We start from the raw sequence: 16,748 nt of genomic DNA, 5'->3' as shown, positions 1-16,748 counted from the left end.
ATTTCTGGAAAAATAAACACAGCTTTCCTAACTGACCCACATAAAGTCTTACAAGTTTTTCTTCTACTTCAGATTTTCAGTCCCCCTTTCCTTTCACCTATCTTGTGATTCATATTGAAAACTGAGGCAAAATATTCAAATATAATTTGAACCATGCATAATTTATCCTCCATTGCTCCTTCATCTTCAGTGCACAGTTCTCTTCAATTTGTGTGGCTGAAGAACCTTTCACTATCTATTTTGAAGACTAATAAAGTTTTGGCAAATCTTATTTCACCACTACACTTCCCATCACTGAGGTTTAGCTTTCCTTGCTGACCACTCTTTGACTTAATTAACTCTCCTACTTTCTTGAAATTCATCCTTTCTTTTGATATCAAGAAACCTAAAGACCAACTCCTATTAATCCTCCAGTTAGTCTAAATGTAATCTATATGTGATCACTTAAGGGTGTTTTAAGACCAACTGTTCTTTAGTGCACTTACCTTACTGCTTGCCAAAACCAAATGTAAATCAATTCTAAAATAGAATCAGCTACGACTGATTCAGTGATCATTCAGTATTGTCTACCACATCCAGGAATAATTGGCTCCAAATATTATTATTGACACTTGTTTCACAGGGAGTGGCAGAGAAAACTGGTCTGTCCATCAGTAGTTTTGATTACTGTGTTCCCAGCTCATGTATTTCTCCTTAACTCAAGCTGTGGTCCCACAGAACTATAAACCAGTTTAATTGCTAGATCCCTTGGTCTTTTGTTACCAAAATATCAGATCAGTAACTCTCTAAGACCAATTTGTAGGTATTACAAAGTAAGGCATTCTTCTATTACAGCAGTGGGCACACACGTGAATTATTTTGCAAAGGTGAGCGCGCTTTTTGGTCGCACGGTTGCAGCCTTTATAGACCTTTCTCGTTATACATCCATTATCTTTCCCCAAAAAGGCTGTGTTTTTCCAATGATTTCCCAGAAATGTTTTACGTAGGTTCCTTCCCACTTGTGCATGCTCTGTCAAGCAGAACTAAATGGGTCGGTGGTCTTTCGAGGGTCTCTAGAGGTTGTCCGTAGTCTTCCTTGCGATGTCCTCTAGTTGAATCCTCCTTCTTGAGCACAAGCCAGGGCCCCTTTTCTGATGTAACCTGTTGTTTGTTCTGCAACTGGAACAATCAGTTGTGTAGATGTTTGCTAGGCCCTCCTTAACATCTGGCATGTGTAGATAGCTTTGTCTCCTTGATGTCTCCTTCATGTCTCCTTGCTATCTGGAGCTTTGTCTCCTTGATGTCGATCTGGTATGTATAGCTTTGAGGGAGCTCCTGCTGTTCCTGGGTTCCTGCAGGTTCTGTACATTCCTCCTCCATCAGCAAACAGGCTATGCAGAGTTTCACCACCCAATGTTTCACAACACCTATTTCAAATGTTAGCAAAACCAAAATTCATACAAAAGTAGAAAACTTCATCAAAACCTCTGGTGTGGTCTGAAGCAAGAATGCAAGCAGCTGAGTTCTTCTTGAGCCCCATAACAAACCAATGCAGCAGATCCACAGCTGGTGTAGACTGTTGTAGTGCTCTTGATTTTAATGAAGCTGTCGCAATGTATACCAGCTGAGGATCTGCTGGTATAGTTCTGGGAGTTAGCAGAGACTGTAATCCAAAGATACTAAATTCAGTCTTAGCCCAATGATAACAAAACAGGTGAATTAATTCAATACATTTTTGTAGAAAACGCTGTGAGCACAGAGAATCAATTATTTGCTTTTATGATGCTAAATAACAAAATACATACATTTTGTAGGAAATAATGTTGCAACATTATAGCAACAACACAAGACCTCCTAGGAGTGGAAAGTGGGTTTATTTGAAAACTAAACTGATTTCAGTTACTCACTTATACCTTCTTCCCACATCTTGGTTTTGGATATACCTTTTTGTTACCTGACTCTGATTATTTTCACCATCCTGTCCCACTTTGGCAAATCATTGGGATTTGCTCACTGCCCTTTGGCTCCTCATCTGAGTGTCCTGCTAAACTGTAGGCACTTATGTGCTAGGACCTTGATGACCTGCTAATCTAGGTGCTGTGAATACAGGCCATTCCTATAACTGTTCTCCAGCTGGCTTTTCTTTCTGATGCTTCCACAGCCAGATATCGCTGTTCATTCCCCTTGCACACTAATATTTCTGTAACAATTCTCTGCGTACTGAGGATGTGCGACCCACCCCACTAGTCAGTCCCAGGTTTCCCTCTTCCCCAGGTAGTGTGTAGCACGATTTGGGTTGGTGGACGAGTGCTGATCTTCATTAACATATGCGAAGGGCCATTCATCAGGTACAGTGCTCCTGAGAAAACAACTTAGGCCAGAGCAGAACCGCCCCATCCTCACAGGGGTCCCTCCTCCAGCTGCATCCTTTGCATTTGAGATAAGCAAACTGGTTTGGCCTTACCAGTTGTTGAGTACAAGGCCTATGTTATCCCGATTCCACATCACCCACCCTTTGACTACAGATTTTGTTTTCTGAGTACTTTGCAAGGGGGAACGTTCCTGAGAACCTTTGCCCCTCCCTCGCCCTATCTTCTTCCATCAGGCCGCTTTTGTTTCAGGGAGCATACAAGTAGGTATTAGCATCTCAGTTTTACTGTTAACCAAAAAATGAGTGATTACTCTTTTTGTGGGTGTATGCTGTAGTATGTTGATATGGATAACCAGATCTCATTCAAATAAATGTAAATTCTCTTTAATTTTTAGGAATTATAAGTTTTTGCCTTAAAATACTGTGAAGATGCCTCTGCAAACTGACAGCTGGCAATTCAATTAGATGAGTTGCAGGGGCAGTCTGTGACTTAACTGCAGCACCTTATCATTAACATTGTGTCTGTTTTTGTAAGGTGTTCCCTACTTTAAACATGTGCTGTGCTGTATATGCAATGTGTTACAGCAATTCCCCTGGTGTTATTTTTATTGAATTCTAGGCTAAGTAGGCACATAACACGGTATATAACTTGCTAATGTGTCAATTAATGCCCCCCCAGGGCTGAAGTAAATCGCACAGACTTTTAAAACTGTGAATACACATTTCATGCTAGTCTTAGGTTTCTCTCTTTTTCTCTTGTCCTATTTTCTGTGCTTTTTTTCCTAAATAGTCCATCTTAAAGCCCTCTGGTGCATAACAATTAATTGCCTTGAGGGGAGGTAGTTGTTTAACGAATCTCAGAAACGTGTATTCTACACGTGCAAGCATCATATTTTATTTGATAAAGCACTATATGTGGCAAAAGCTCCATAAATTCTCTCTGTATGCTCAAGACAAAAAGCAATTTTTAATGACATTTTATAAAAAAGCAAACTGTATTCAACAGACTTATAAAAAGCTAGAGATTGTATAAAAAAAAGAGAAATTTTAAAAAATATGATGGCATTTTATAGGCAACACATTTAGTTCTGTGAAATGTAGGAATAATTATATTTCAGCACCTTTAAGATATAGCTGTGCCTAACTACCATCACTTCCATTAACTTTTTGGCTTTGTCTATCAATGTATTTTGCTTTATCTAGAGGTATATTTAAAGATAAATTTCATATCTGGTACCATGTATTTAAAACTGATACATAAAAAGTTTATGTAGATGTTCATTTGTTGAGTAAAAAACCCACAAATTGCAGGTTTACAGCCCTTAATCTCTAGAATCCCTTAAGAATCCCTGCTTTGAAATTAGTTGCAGGCTCTATCAATTATATCTGTTTAAATGGACAAATTTAATTACTACAGAAGAGCAATTGATTTTTGAATTACCACTGATTGCACAGTGGGTATCTCAGTGGGAAGACAGGTACATGCAGGCTTTCAAATGGAATCAATGTATTAATTAATCTACAGACTGACATACTCCATAGAAAGTTCCCCTTGTCTTCACTTCCTTCCTGTAGATTCATTTGTTTCAATTTAAAAAGAATTCCTGATGATCTAGAAGTAAAGAATTCAAATGCAACAAAAAAGTTACACATGCTGGGTATAATATGTAGCTTTTTGTTTCTGACTTTGCACATTTGGTGCCATTTGCTAGCCTAGGTGATCTCTGAGTGATAAAACATTCCTTACAACACCGAAACAGTAAACTGTGCAATATCATGCCAAAGTATATGTATGTATGCAGGTGTGGAGCTAAAAATGACTTTAAGCAAAATGGAAATGAATTCCTTTAATGGAAGCAGTAAAATGAGCATAAACAAAAACAGAGCTGGAGAAACAAACATGTTTTCAGTGCTGTGTCCACTGCTGGGCTCCCCGGTACAAGACAGAGATGGAAATACTGGAATGAGTCCAGGAAAGAGCCACTAAGATGATTAAGGAGCATCTGTTATATGAGGAGAGGCTGAGAGAGCTGGCACTGTTTAGCCTCAGGAAGAGAAGACTTAGTGGTGATCTTATCAATGTGTATAAATACCAAATGGTAGGGAGTAAAGAAGTTGGAGCCAGAATCCTCTTGGCCACTGAAAGGACAAGAGGCAGGAGGCACAGACTGAAATGCAGGATATTTCACCTAAACACAAGAAAAAAAACTTTTTTGCTTTGACAATGGTAAAACACTGGAAGAGGTTCCAAGACAGGTTGTGGAGTCTCCATCCTTGGAGATATTCAGGATCTGGCTGGACCCATCCCTGAGCCAGCTGCCTGCTGTAGATCACTGCTTTGGGCAGAGGCTTGGACTAGATGATGTCCAGAGGTGCCTTCCAGCCTCAGCTGTTCCGTGATTCTATGGATATTGCTATCAGGTTTAAGGTTTATGTAAGGGACCTGTAATACTTCATTTTTAAAACAGCTTTCTAGTCATGAAGTGTGTAGGTTCTTATCTTCAGTAGTTTGTTTCTGAGGCCTATGTAGGCAAGGAAGCATAAGCATCTACCTGCCTATTGATAGTGCACCTTTAGAGTAAGACACTGAATCCAGCTATATTATAAGTTCTTGAGCCTATGGTTTCACTGAGAATCTTGATCAAAGTCTACAAAGGACTTGAATTTTCCTGCATTGACAACAACTAACTTTTATATTTTTTTCAGGGCAGAGCTTTTTGTTTGTCATTTATTTTTCTGGAATGGTTTTGTTAAAGGTTTGAAGAGCACTGGAACTAGTACAAAGGAGACAAAAAGAATGCACAGTTGGAGCAGGTGTAGGCTTGAAAATATCTGATAAAGTGAAGGTTTCTACTTTTGTATGAATTTTGGTTTTGCTAACATTTGAAATAGGTGTTGTGAAACATTGGGTGGTGAAACTCTGCATAGCCTGTTCGCTGATGGAGGAGGAATGTACAGAACCTGCAGGAACCCAGGAACAGCAGGAGCTCCCTCAAAGCTATACATACCAGATCGACATCAAGGAGACAAAGCTCCAGATAGCAAGGAGACATGAAGGAGACATCAAGGAGACAAAGCTATCTACACATGCCAGATGTTAAGGAGGGCCTAGCAAACATCTACACAACTGATTGTTCCAGTTGCAGAACAAACAACAGGTTACATCAGAAAAGGGGCCCTGGCTTGTGCTCAAGAAGGAGGATTCAACTAGAGGACATCGCAAGGAAGACTACGGACAACCTCTAGAGACCCTCGAAAGACCACCGACCCATTTAGTTCTGCTTGACAGAGCATGCACAAGTGGGAAGGAACCTACGTAAAACATTTCTGGGAAATCATTGGAAAAACACAGCCTTTTTGGGGAAAGATAATGGATGTATAACGAGAAAGGTCTATAAAGGCTGCAACCGTGCGACCAAAAAGCGCGCTCACCTTTGCAAAATAATTCACGTGTGCGCCCACTGCTGTAATAGAAGAATGCCTTACTTTGTAATACCTACAAATTGGTCTTAGAGAGTTATTGATTTCAGTAACAGTTTCACAAACAACAGACTACTAATGGTAGTGAAATCTTTAGAGTGGTAATTCTTAATTAATTTAATAAGTAATTGATGTAAAGCACCTGGGTAAACAGTTCTTGACATGACAAGGGGATAGAAGGAACAAATGGACCTAAAACCAAGAACCAGGAACTTTAGTTGCCTCATTGCCCAAAAAACCTGACCAAATTGCATGCATCACTTGAAATCTTGTCCTCTAGTTGAACTTAGCTAACTACAATATGAAAACCACGTCTCTAGAATTTGGGATACTCACCTCCTCACCCACTGAGCTTGCGCAGTCGAATTAAAAATTGCTGTACCTTTAAATGAAATTTAATTTCCACCAATCAACTTTAAGATAATAAATTATGATCACCAATGGAACCTGATAAACAATGAATATGTTAATTATGCTAATTCACAATGTATAAATTAATTACTTGTTTCAATGCTGTGTGTGCTAGCTTTGTGGAAGTATTCACTAGCACCCCTTTCTGTGCAGAACTGCTAATAGCTAATACCTCGACTCTTTGTGGTACTGGCTTGTGCACTGGATAAACAATCCCACCTGTTCTGGGACTTTATTTCATTGCAGGAAGGAAGAGTTCTGCACCATGAGTGAAGAGCATAGGATTAGGCAAGGGTAAGGTCTGCTAAGTGACAACTTGGCACCTACATCCTCTATTGGGGCTGTTTAGAGCAGCCTGTTAGCAATCTGAAGGTAACTTAAAAGCTCAAAACCAAACAAAATATCCCAGCAAAGAAATCTGGGTGAAAACTTTTCTCTACATTAGTGTTGACACAAGACAAAATGTGGGCAGATCTTTTCTGAACTACTTCGTGAGTAGCAGGGATTTGGATCATGCACATGTTGGAAAAGAAAGCTGAAATTTCACCTTGTAAGCTGAGTTTCTCGCTGCCACCTGGTTCTCAGCTTTCTTATAGCCTTGACTTCCAGCAAGCTTAGCCAAATAGTTTTGAAACAGCCATGATGTTGGGAGTTTCCTCAGCATACATGATTGCCTCTTGAATTCTCAGTAGGGCTGAGCGAGGGTGTGCAACAGAGCAAAAACCACAATACGGACGCTGGAGAAATGCAGTGGAGACATATTGGCTGTTCTGTGCCAACGCAGCTGCTCTCTAGGACAGTTTCTAGGTTGTATCTCCCTATTATACCAAGGGGTCCAGCCTTGCACCGATTGAAATCTTTGATTTGTTGTCTGTTCTGTTCTGCTCTCTTCCATTCCTCCTGCTAGGAGTCAGATCCTAACCTCACACACCGCACAGAGCTGGAATCTCAGAAAAAGGACAGCTGAAAGAAAAGTATGAGTGAGATGGCACTTCTGTTTTTCTAAGGAATTAATGCTGCATATGCAAATAATTATTTTTGTTTAATTCCAGTCTGCATGAACAAAAGAAAGAAAACAAGCAAAGCTCTTGGAAAAATGCATCTACATTAAAAAAATAAACCTTTAATAGTGTTATCTAATAGAATGACATTTTGTCTTCAGTGTTGCAAATTCACTGACAAGGATGGTCTAATCAATTATCTGATTTTTAAAAAGGTTAGTTTTGGTGTGTTGTCTTTGGGTTTTTTTGAGAGGAAATCATAGAAGACATCTACTGGCCCTCTGTAATTCCCTGGCTAGGGCAGATTTCTTAAAAAATGAAAATAATTACACTGTGACATTATGCGAGAATTTTGATAAAGAGTTTAAGATTTGACAGATAGAGTCCATATTGAACTGTATGTGCAGGTGGCTGAGTCAAAACTCTTGTGACTGGAAATTCTCTGTCCCAATGGGGCTACAAGCTAACAAGCCTCACCCATGTCCTTGTGTTTTATCAACAGACTTTCATGGTGAATCTCTCACACTTTGCTCTGCCATCTGCGTGTTCATTTATCAGGTAGAATCACAAAATCATAGAGCGGCTTGGGTTGGTAGGGACCTTTAAAGATCATCTAGTCTAAACCCTGCTGTGGGCAGGGGCACCTTCCACTAGACCGGGTTGCTCCAAGCCCCATCCGGCCTGACCTTGAACACTTCCAGGGAGAGGGCAGCCACAGCTTCTCTAGGCAACCTGTGCCAGTGCCTTACCACTCTCATTGTAAAATACATCTTCCTTTTGGCTGATCTAAATCTACCCTCTTTCAGTTTAAAACTGTTGCTCCTTGTCCTGTCATTATGGGCCTTGGTAAAATGTCTGATAAGCCCCCTTTAAGTACTGAAAGGACGCTATAAATGTCCCCAGAGCCTTCTCTTCTCCAGACTGAACAACCCCAACTCCCTCAACCTGTCCTCACAGGGGAGGTGCTCCAGCCCCTTGACCATTTTTGTGGCTTCCTCTGGACCTGCTCCAACAGGCCCATGTCTTTCTTGTGCCAAGGACCCCAGAACTGGACCCTGGACTCAACTGTAACTGGTTTTTGCCTTTTTCTGGATGTTTTCAGCCCTTTACCTGCTGTTTGCCTGAGGTACCCTTGGCCCAGCTGTGCTCACCAAGGGGGCTCCGGCTATTGCAGGGACCCCCGCCCCTGAGCTCCTGCACTCATTTGAACCCTCTCTCTTCCAGGGGAGGCCAAACTCTGCAGAACTATTACTTTTGTGGGCAAGTGTTATCGAAGGTCTTTTTAGACTTCCTAGGGAAATGCCTCTTTCTCCTTTCCCTTCCAGGCACCACTTCCCAGCCTCTTAGGCCGCTGGGTTTGGCCCTCCGGTAACTCCACCAGCACGCTTCAGCTGCAACCACGGCAACCACCGGGGATCGGCTATTTGCTTTTAGGATGCTGAAGCAGGAAATGTGTCTTATTTGTAGGGAAAAACGTGTCAGCCGCGTCTAACAAGCCCCCAACAGAGCCGGGGTGGCTTTCCGCCCGGACAGCCCTCCCACCGGGGTCGCCGCTCGCCCCGGCCGCAGCCCGCCCCGGCGCCTCGGAGCGGCGGAAGGCGGGGCCGGATTGCGCGGGGGAACAGGAAGCTCCGGCCCTTGTTTCCCGGCGTCCCGCTGCCATCCGGGGGGGAAGAGTGTAGGCGGCAGCAGCCCCGGGCGGGGTGAGGAAGGTGGAGGTGCGGTAGCTGCTTCTCCAGGTCGCTCTCTTCTCCGCCGCCGGTCCCCGCCGTTCCCCTCGGCCGGCGGTCAGCGCTGCTGCGGGCTCCGCGGCGGCCCCGGGGCGCTGGGCTGGTGGCGGCCCCGCGGCGCGGAGCCCCCGGGCATGGCCGGGACCGGGCTGTGCCGTGCCGTGCCGTGGCGGGCGAGGGCGGCTCTGCGCGCTGGGACGAGCCGCGGCGGGGCGGGCGGCCGCCGGCGTGTGCCTGCCCCGGGGCCTGCTTTCCGGGAGAGCCGCCTCCGAGGCTGCTTCTGGCTGGGTTTAAGTGTGTCCTGCTGGGGTGGTGCCAGTCCCGGCGGCCGCGGGGCCCTTCAGCAGAATTGGGTTTATCCTTAAACCAGCCCTGCTTCACCGCCGGGTGTCTTCTTGTTTTGCGTCAGAAAGTGTTTTGAAAAATAGGTGCAAAACGGGAGAATGCGAGGTGTCAGCTTCGAGGAGCCGTAGCGCGTCACGGTGATTTCTGTATAGCTTGCAGGTGAAGGTTACATTTCTGGTGTAATTTGCTACCCCATGGCAAAATACAGTCCTTTTCCCTAGGGAAAGCTGGTGAGGAGATGCAGCGTGCGATGTGTTTGTCTCGGTGCTCAGATTCCTGTCTCTGCTTGCTGTGTGTTTCGTACATCAGCAGCTGGCTTTTCACTTGTCTGGTTTGCAGTTAACGTTACAAGAGGCACCTTATGTTTCTTCACACGTTATTATAGTGAATTTTCTTGGGTCTGGAAAGTTATAAGCGCTAGTTTATTGCAAGGAACTGAGGATATGCTAATAATAATGCGGAAGAATTCTTTAGTGGCAAATTTGGAAATATATTGAATTTTCAGTTCTTAAGTGACTTGTTTGGAATTATATTAACAAGTCATAGGAAAACAAACCAGAGTATTTATCTTACATAGGGTCAACTATATGGCTTTTGGGAATTTGAGAGATGTTTGTACAACCTTTTTTGGAGACGGCTGGTGTTGGAGGTAGAGCGATCTCCCCACACAGCTTACTTGTATGCTCATTAAGAAAAACTTTTCAACTGTAAGGATGATAATGTACATGAATCCTCTCTGCTATAATGTGAATTAATTTCTAGTCACAACTATAATGGCCTGGGGAAGAGCTTGTTTTCATTTTCTTTAAAGCTGTCTTTTATGCTTGGGTTTGGTTGGTGTTGTTTTTCTTTTTTAATCAATTTGGGTTTTTTTTTTAACTTAAACATTCCTAGTTACTCTAATCTTTTCCTGTGTGTTATACATTTAACCTCTGATCATTCTTGATCCTCTTCTCTGAATTCGTTCCAGTTGGTTCATATGCTTGAGTCAATTTGAAGGGCAGTGTTCAACACTGGATAGAGTACTCCAGCTGAATTCTAAACATTAGTGAGTAGTATGGAAGATTTATGTGCTATCAAAGCTTCTCTTCTGTTTACCCATCCTGGTATGGGTGGCATGCTGTTGGCATATTCAGCTTCTGTTCCAGCTTTAGACTTCAGGTCTTTTTTGCACAGCTATAACCTAGGAAGTTGTTCCCCTTCCAGTTGATTGTTCTTGCCTAAATTGAAGATCTTGCATTTCTTCTTATTAAAATGCCCTTCCCATTTTGTTTCTTTATGTTGGGTTTGTTTTTTTTTTTTAAGAAACAAACTTCTCTGTGTAGTAAAGACTGGATTAGAATTCCAAATTTTCTTTCATCATGTTTTGATTTTGTTGCAGCTTGCTGCCATCTGTAGTATTAAAAACCATAATCTTTACTTAATTGTTAAATAATACTAGACTTAGGAGGGTCCTCTGTGGACCTTCAGTGGCCTACATTACTGGATTATATTTTTCTGCATGGCCTTGCAGCGAAGATGAAAAGTAGTGTCAATTTAATATTAAATTGAACCTATGCCCAAACTAAATCCTTATCACATAGGGGAATACGTTTTCTGACTCTAGGATAAGCCTGTGTACTTCCAAGGCTGACAGGAGACAATATTCCAAGCTTGTCTCTTGCTCTTTGATCTTTAGCAGCAGGATGTTTATTCCTTAGATGTGCAAAGCACAGAGCACCCTGAAATAGATGTGGAGGAGTCTGTCCTTAGTAAATAGGATTTGAAAATATATTTGGGCCACACAGTAATGCCCATCTTAGCTCCTTTCTCCTTCACTTATATCCTCTAATTTACCTTATCTGAGCCTTTAGTCTTTCACAGGGCAAGAAGACCACAGCAAGAAGCTCTACTCTGCTTTCAACACCTTGTGCTACAGATCATTTTCCTCTTTCACCAGATAAAATCTTTAAAAAATTTATAAGCTAAATACAAAATCCCTTGTGTAATATACCACAGCTGTCTCTTACTTCGGACTTTTTTTCTTTGTGTGTCATTATACTGTTTGAGCATTTTCCTGATGTGCAAATTAGATCTGTATGACAGTATGTTAACTAAAAGTCATCAGTCTTTACAGTGCTTTCTCAGGAGGTTTTCCTTCCCTGCTAATGGAGGCTGCCTTGAGCTGTACAGAAACTTTCAGCATAGCAGAGAAGCTTTTCTCCTTTTCTCAGCCTACCTTTTCTCTAGCTTCATGGTAGCACAAACTAGAAAGCATTTTGTGTCACACACTTACTCTCTCTAAACTCCCAGCTTTCACATGATGTTACAACAACTGGGAGGAAAAGAGGGTCTCTGAAGAGTGTTGTGTTTTCTTGCATCTACAGAAGAAGACTGAAACTGAGTAGCTGTTAAAATTCTACAGGAAAAGAGAATAGGAAAGGAAATGTTGACTTTCTCAACTGCTTCATAGCATTGATAAATCTTATCCTGAGCTATTTGAGTGAGATTAGGTAACTCCTCAGTGTAGTGACAGCTGCATCTAAGGTGTACGTCCAAATGTTATTTAATAAGGCCTGCAATTATATGGGAACGTAACTGTTAGAGGTGGAACAATCCTACCAGATCACCAGGTTTCTTTCCATTAAGCTTAAGAAAAATCTTGATTCACCAGGTATTTTCAGTCTTTTGTGCATATGTCTTGAATCTCATCATAACTTGCTTTAAATTGCAGTAGGCTTTTATTCTTTGCAGTGACGTTAAGTGGACTTTTTCAGATATTTCTGAGATTTTAACAACTAGGTATATTAACTCCTTATGAAGAGACAGGGCTTTTGGAGACAACTGAATAAATGAATTTTTTATTTGGCTGGTATGTAGAAAGAAGATGCAACTTGTGAGTTGTAGGATCAAAATACCACAAATTATAGTTAGTAGAAATGTCTTGTGTATCTTTAAGTTATTACAAGTCCTAACTGTTATGCTGTTGCTTTAAAGGTTGCTCCCTCCATTCCCCATCCCTTTTCTTTTTTAATAAGAGGATATAGGTAATACCATAGAGGTATTTTTATTTAGTTGTTTGTACTACTCTTGTGGACTGGAATGCTTTGTCTTAGATGCTGCAATTTAGGAAGGATGTGACTGACTTGAAATTAGTCAAGAGTTGATTAAAAGTTTGGGGTTGTGTTTTGTTTTGTTTTGTTTTTTTTTAGTGGACCTAAAGGCAATACTTAAACCCAGAATTTTCCTAGTTAAAAAAAAAAAAAAAGTCAGGAGATTTTGAATACATAAAGTTGCAAGAGAGAACACTTTGTAGTTATTGTCCAGGTTCACAGGGGGAAGGACAATGAAAATAACTTTATAGTAAAGAAAGGCTCAGCTGAGTGCCAGGAAAAGCTTTGAAAGCTTTGTGAGAGAGTGACGTGTTGGAGTGGAGCAGGAGCCCTGCTGAGGTTAAGGAACCTCCACTAGCAGAAGTTAAGACCACTTTGGAGGCTGTCTAGACATGAGTTGGCCTCACAGTGGAAGGCTTGGACTAAATGGTTGCTTGAGGTGCTTTGTAGCTGTTCCTAGGAATATTTTAATAACTTTTCATGCACTCAGGTACTTGCAAAGTTACTGTTTCTTGTTTGTAAGTCATTATGCCTTAGCTGAGACACAATAGCTTGCCTAAGCATGTTCTATCTGTTGAAAATTCAAGGAAAATGAAAACTGACTATTTCATGATTTTGGTTTAGGCTAAAACATTCATTATGATAAATTATGGTAACAACCTTTATGATGACTTCAAACGCATGGTTAGGTATCACAACTCTGATATTCTGGCTCTGTGGTGAGATAGTGAACATGGTCTGTGTTCATCCTTGTTTTGGGAGTTATCCTCATTCTAGTTGTAGTTTGTGGTTAGTGTGTTTCTCTTGCTGACTGGTTCTGGTGTTTGCCATTTTGAGATAAAGCAAAAATGATTACACTACTGGATACAGTTGCTAAGAGGTAAAAAGGTGAATAGTAAGTTTAACAATACATTAAAACTAAGTATTTTGACTTCTCACTAACGCTGCGTTCCTTTAATTTTTATTTCTGAAGCTTGGGAATCCCTAGTTCATAAATATATCTGGGAGTTAGAATTACTGCTGTACAGGAGAAATTTATGACAGTAAGTTGTTGTGTGTGTTGTTGTTTTTGAAGAATATGCTTTATTTGTAAATAACGCAAAATATCATAATGTAGCCGAATTGTATATTATTTGGAAGTACAGCTGCATTTACAGCACAGATGACTTAAACTTGTTTGTTTCTTCTGGAAAGTAGTCTAGCTCTTCTGTATCATGTAACATAATGAGTGATTATTATGAGGAAAGCATTTTAAGCTAAATTTAAGTTAAATCAGGAATAATCTAATCTAGATGCTTGTGGTCTCTTATGCAGAAAACAAGAGACAAACTTAGGCAATTATGTATAAATACATGCTAAAATAATACTTTCTTTCTTATTTTAGGGACCTGTGGGATTTAAGAATATCTCTCCTAAGAAAATTTGTTGCTTCTACAGCCTTCCATCTTAGGTGCAATTGATGGTTTCACTTGAAATACCTATCTGAAGAAACTGACAGTAGGCAAGGTGTAATTGCATTTTAAAAATGTTAAAAGTTCAGCAGTGTGTAACAGCTGACAGGATACCCAAGAAAAAGCCATATCTTTGTGACATTTGCTGTAAACAGTTTGAAACTCCGTCAAAGTTAGCTAGGCATTATCTGATACATACTGGTCAAAAGCCATTTGAATGTCATGTATGCCTTAAAACATTTAGGCAGCTAGTCCACCTGGAGAGGCATCAGTTAACCCATAATCTGCCTTTTAAGTGTATTGTTTGTTATAGAAACTTCAAAAACTTAATCACTTTCTTAAAGCATCAGCAGGTTCATAATGAAAATTACCAGAATGATACCCAGCAAGCAGAAAACTCTGTGAGGTCTGAGCAAGACAGGGTCACTTGTGTCATGTTTCGATGTCCTATGTGCTGGAAATGTTTTGCAACTGAAGAGAGGTGGATACTGCATCAGTGTTTGAAGACAGGTCATCTACATGGTGCCAGAAGGAGAAAGAAAACTCACACTTGTGAATCATGTAACAAGATATTTCCATCAAGATCTAAACTAGAACGACACTTCCTTATTCACACTGGCCAGAAACCTTTTAAGTGTTCTTTGTGTGGTAAATCTTTCAGACAGTCAACACACTTGAAAATCCACCAGCTCACACACACAGAAGAAAAGCCTTTTCGGTGCTGCTTTTGTCAGAAGGGGTTTAAAATACAGAGCAAACTCATGAAGCACAAACAGTTCCATGCCAGAAACAAGATTTTTCCCAATATTGTGTACAAAGCAAAGACTCTTAAATATCCCAGGCCACAAAACCTGTTGGAAGTAAAGAGGGATAGTTTTGAGAACACTGACACTTACGAGCCACAGGAGAATGACCCACGTGATGCTCACTTGACTTATATTGTACCCTTTCAGTGCCCAGCATGTGAGCAGTGTTTTGAAACGGAGCAGGTTCTAAATTTGCACAAATGTTGTTATCTGAGAGATGGCAAAAGTTCAAACAACGGTACAACAGAATGCAGCCATACAGTTGGCATGAAAAATAAGATCCTGATGAAGCTGAAGCGTGTTGGTGGAAAGGCAACAGATTTTTCTCTGACTGACAGAAAAAAAATAAAATTGGGTCACTTTAAAAGTCCTGACCTGGTTGCAGCTAGAGATCAGCGTTCTGATCAGCATGCTTCCACTAAACCTTTCAAGGATTGCCATAGCAAGCCCGACATGCACAAGGCACTTAGTAATTGGATGAAAAGAACGTTTGCTGTGCCATTGCCTCGGCAAGAGCACCCGCATCCTCATGACTTTGGAATTAATTTAAAAGGTATGCTTACTGGTGAAAGCATGTTAAACATCGATGATTCACTGGATAATAAAGGTGATGGGTTTTATGGTTCATCAGATGACGGTTTCTTTGATAATCCAGAAGTACTTCAGTGTGCTTTTTCAGCTTCTGCTAAAAATATACATAACAGACGCAAAGTGTGTAAATGTGACAGATGTGAAAAAATCTTTCCGTCTTCATCCAAACTTCAAAGACATTATCTTATACACACGGGACAGAAGCCCTTTGGCTGTAATGTTTGCGGGAAGACATTTAGACAGTCAGCTCACTTAAAAAGACACGAGCTCACCCATACTGAAAAGAGACCCTATAAAAGCCCTGTTTGCCAGGTAGAACTTGAAAACCTGAACAAACTTTTCAATCATCAGGGAGATCACATTGAATTTCAGTCTCCTCAGCCTGTGGGTTATTCAGGTTATTCTCAAACACCTTCACAGGCATCTGGCTTTCAAGAATTTGAGCTGATTCAGTCAAACCAAGCAGCTGAAATCAAAGTTGAAACTGAGTCAGGGGACTTTGTTCTTGACACCAGCAGTAGAAACACACAGCCGTATTTGTGTAGTAAATTGTTGGAAACAGAGCAAAGCTGTTGCAGCTATTGGCATGATTTTTCTGAAGGTACTGAAAAAATTGAAGCTGTTAACAAATTGTATCAATGCAGTATCTGCTTTAAAACTTTTATATCGCTTTCTAAGCTTGAAAGACATTACCTAATGCATGCTGGACAGAAGCCGTTTGAATGTTTAGTTTGTGGTAAAAATTTCAGACAGGCACCACATTTGAAAAGACATCACCTTATTCACTTTAAGGAGAGTTTAAAGCTGAGTTTCACTGAGCAGTAACTAGGGAATATATTGGTTTTATAAAAACTGGATCATGTCCTATGAAATGATATATTAAAACTTTTGGTTACACAATTATTGAAAGGCTTATGTTAGACCGAGCAGTTGACCAAAGGGGATTATCTTTGTCTGTAATGGAGGTGACCTGGTGAAGAGCTAATTTGCTGTCTCAGAACTGTCTGCTTGATAGAATTTGTGATGAATGCAAGACGTTTAAAACAAAAAAACCATGCAACAAAAAAAGCCACTTTGCATTTCTTTTCCTAAATTAATTTATAAATACACATTCTTAATGTATTAATAGTGTTGCAGCAATCTGCAGTCCTCTGTGAATGGGGTATTTTTAAAGTTACACCTTTTCCTGTATTGTATTTTATGACATTATGCTGTCCGTTGATAACTATCAGAAAAGACCAAAAGATAATTTCCAGAATACAGAAAAAAACTATCCTTTTGCTTTCTTCTGGCTCCCTATATGTTGCAAACAAAGGACACTTGCTGTATTTATTTCATATTTTTTTAAAAAAATAACTTTTAGATAAAGATGTGAAAAGGAAGAAAGTAGAAAAGGGAAAAAGTTTAATGAGAAAAAGTGTTGCTGTGACATTATAGAACACTTAATATTAAAAATTTAACTGCTTTGTAATGTGCTTGGAGATCTATGGA

At 40.5% G+C, this 16,748-nt stretch overlaps 1 protein-coding gene across 1 annotated transcript; it reads left to right on the top strand.

The window, feature by feature from the left end:
- The first annotated feature begins 13,934 nt into the window (after window positions 1–13,934).
- Window positions 13,935–16,082, top strand: ZNF770 (zinc finger protein 770). The gene has a single exon (XM_009951179.1). It carries the CDS (start codon window positions 13,935–13,937, stop codon window positions 16,080–16,082), a length of 2,148 nt encoding a protein of 715 aa, XP_009949481.1.
- The last annotated feature ends 666 nt before the right edge of the window (window positions 16,083–16,748 follow it).

Source organism: Leptosomus discolor, chromosome 3 (genome assembly GCF_034619465.1).
Source record: "Leptosomus discolor isolate bLepDis1 chromosome 3, bLepDis1.hap2, whole genome shotgun sequence".
Lineage (NCBI taxonomy): Eukaryota > Metazoa > Chordata > Aves > Leptosomiformes > Leptosomidae > Leptosomus > Leptosomus discolor.
Note: the sequence above shows the minus strand (reverse complement) of the source record. Positions and strands in the feature narration are given on the sequence as shown.

What these genes read in the sequence shown, in the direction of transcription:
- ZNF770 (XM_009951179.1), top strand. Translation starts at nt 13,935, where the DNA reads ATGTTAAAAGTTCAGCAGTGTGTAACAGCTGACAGGATACCCAAGAAA.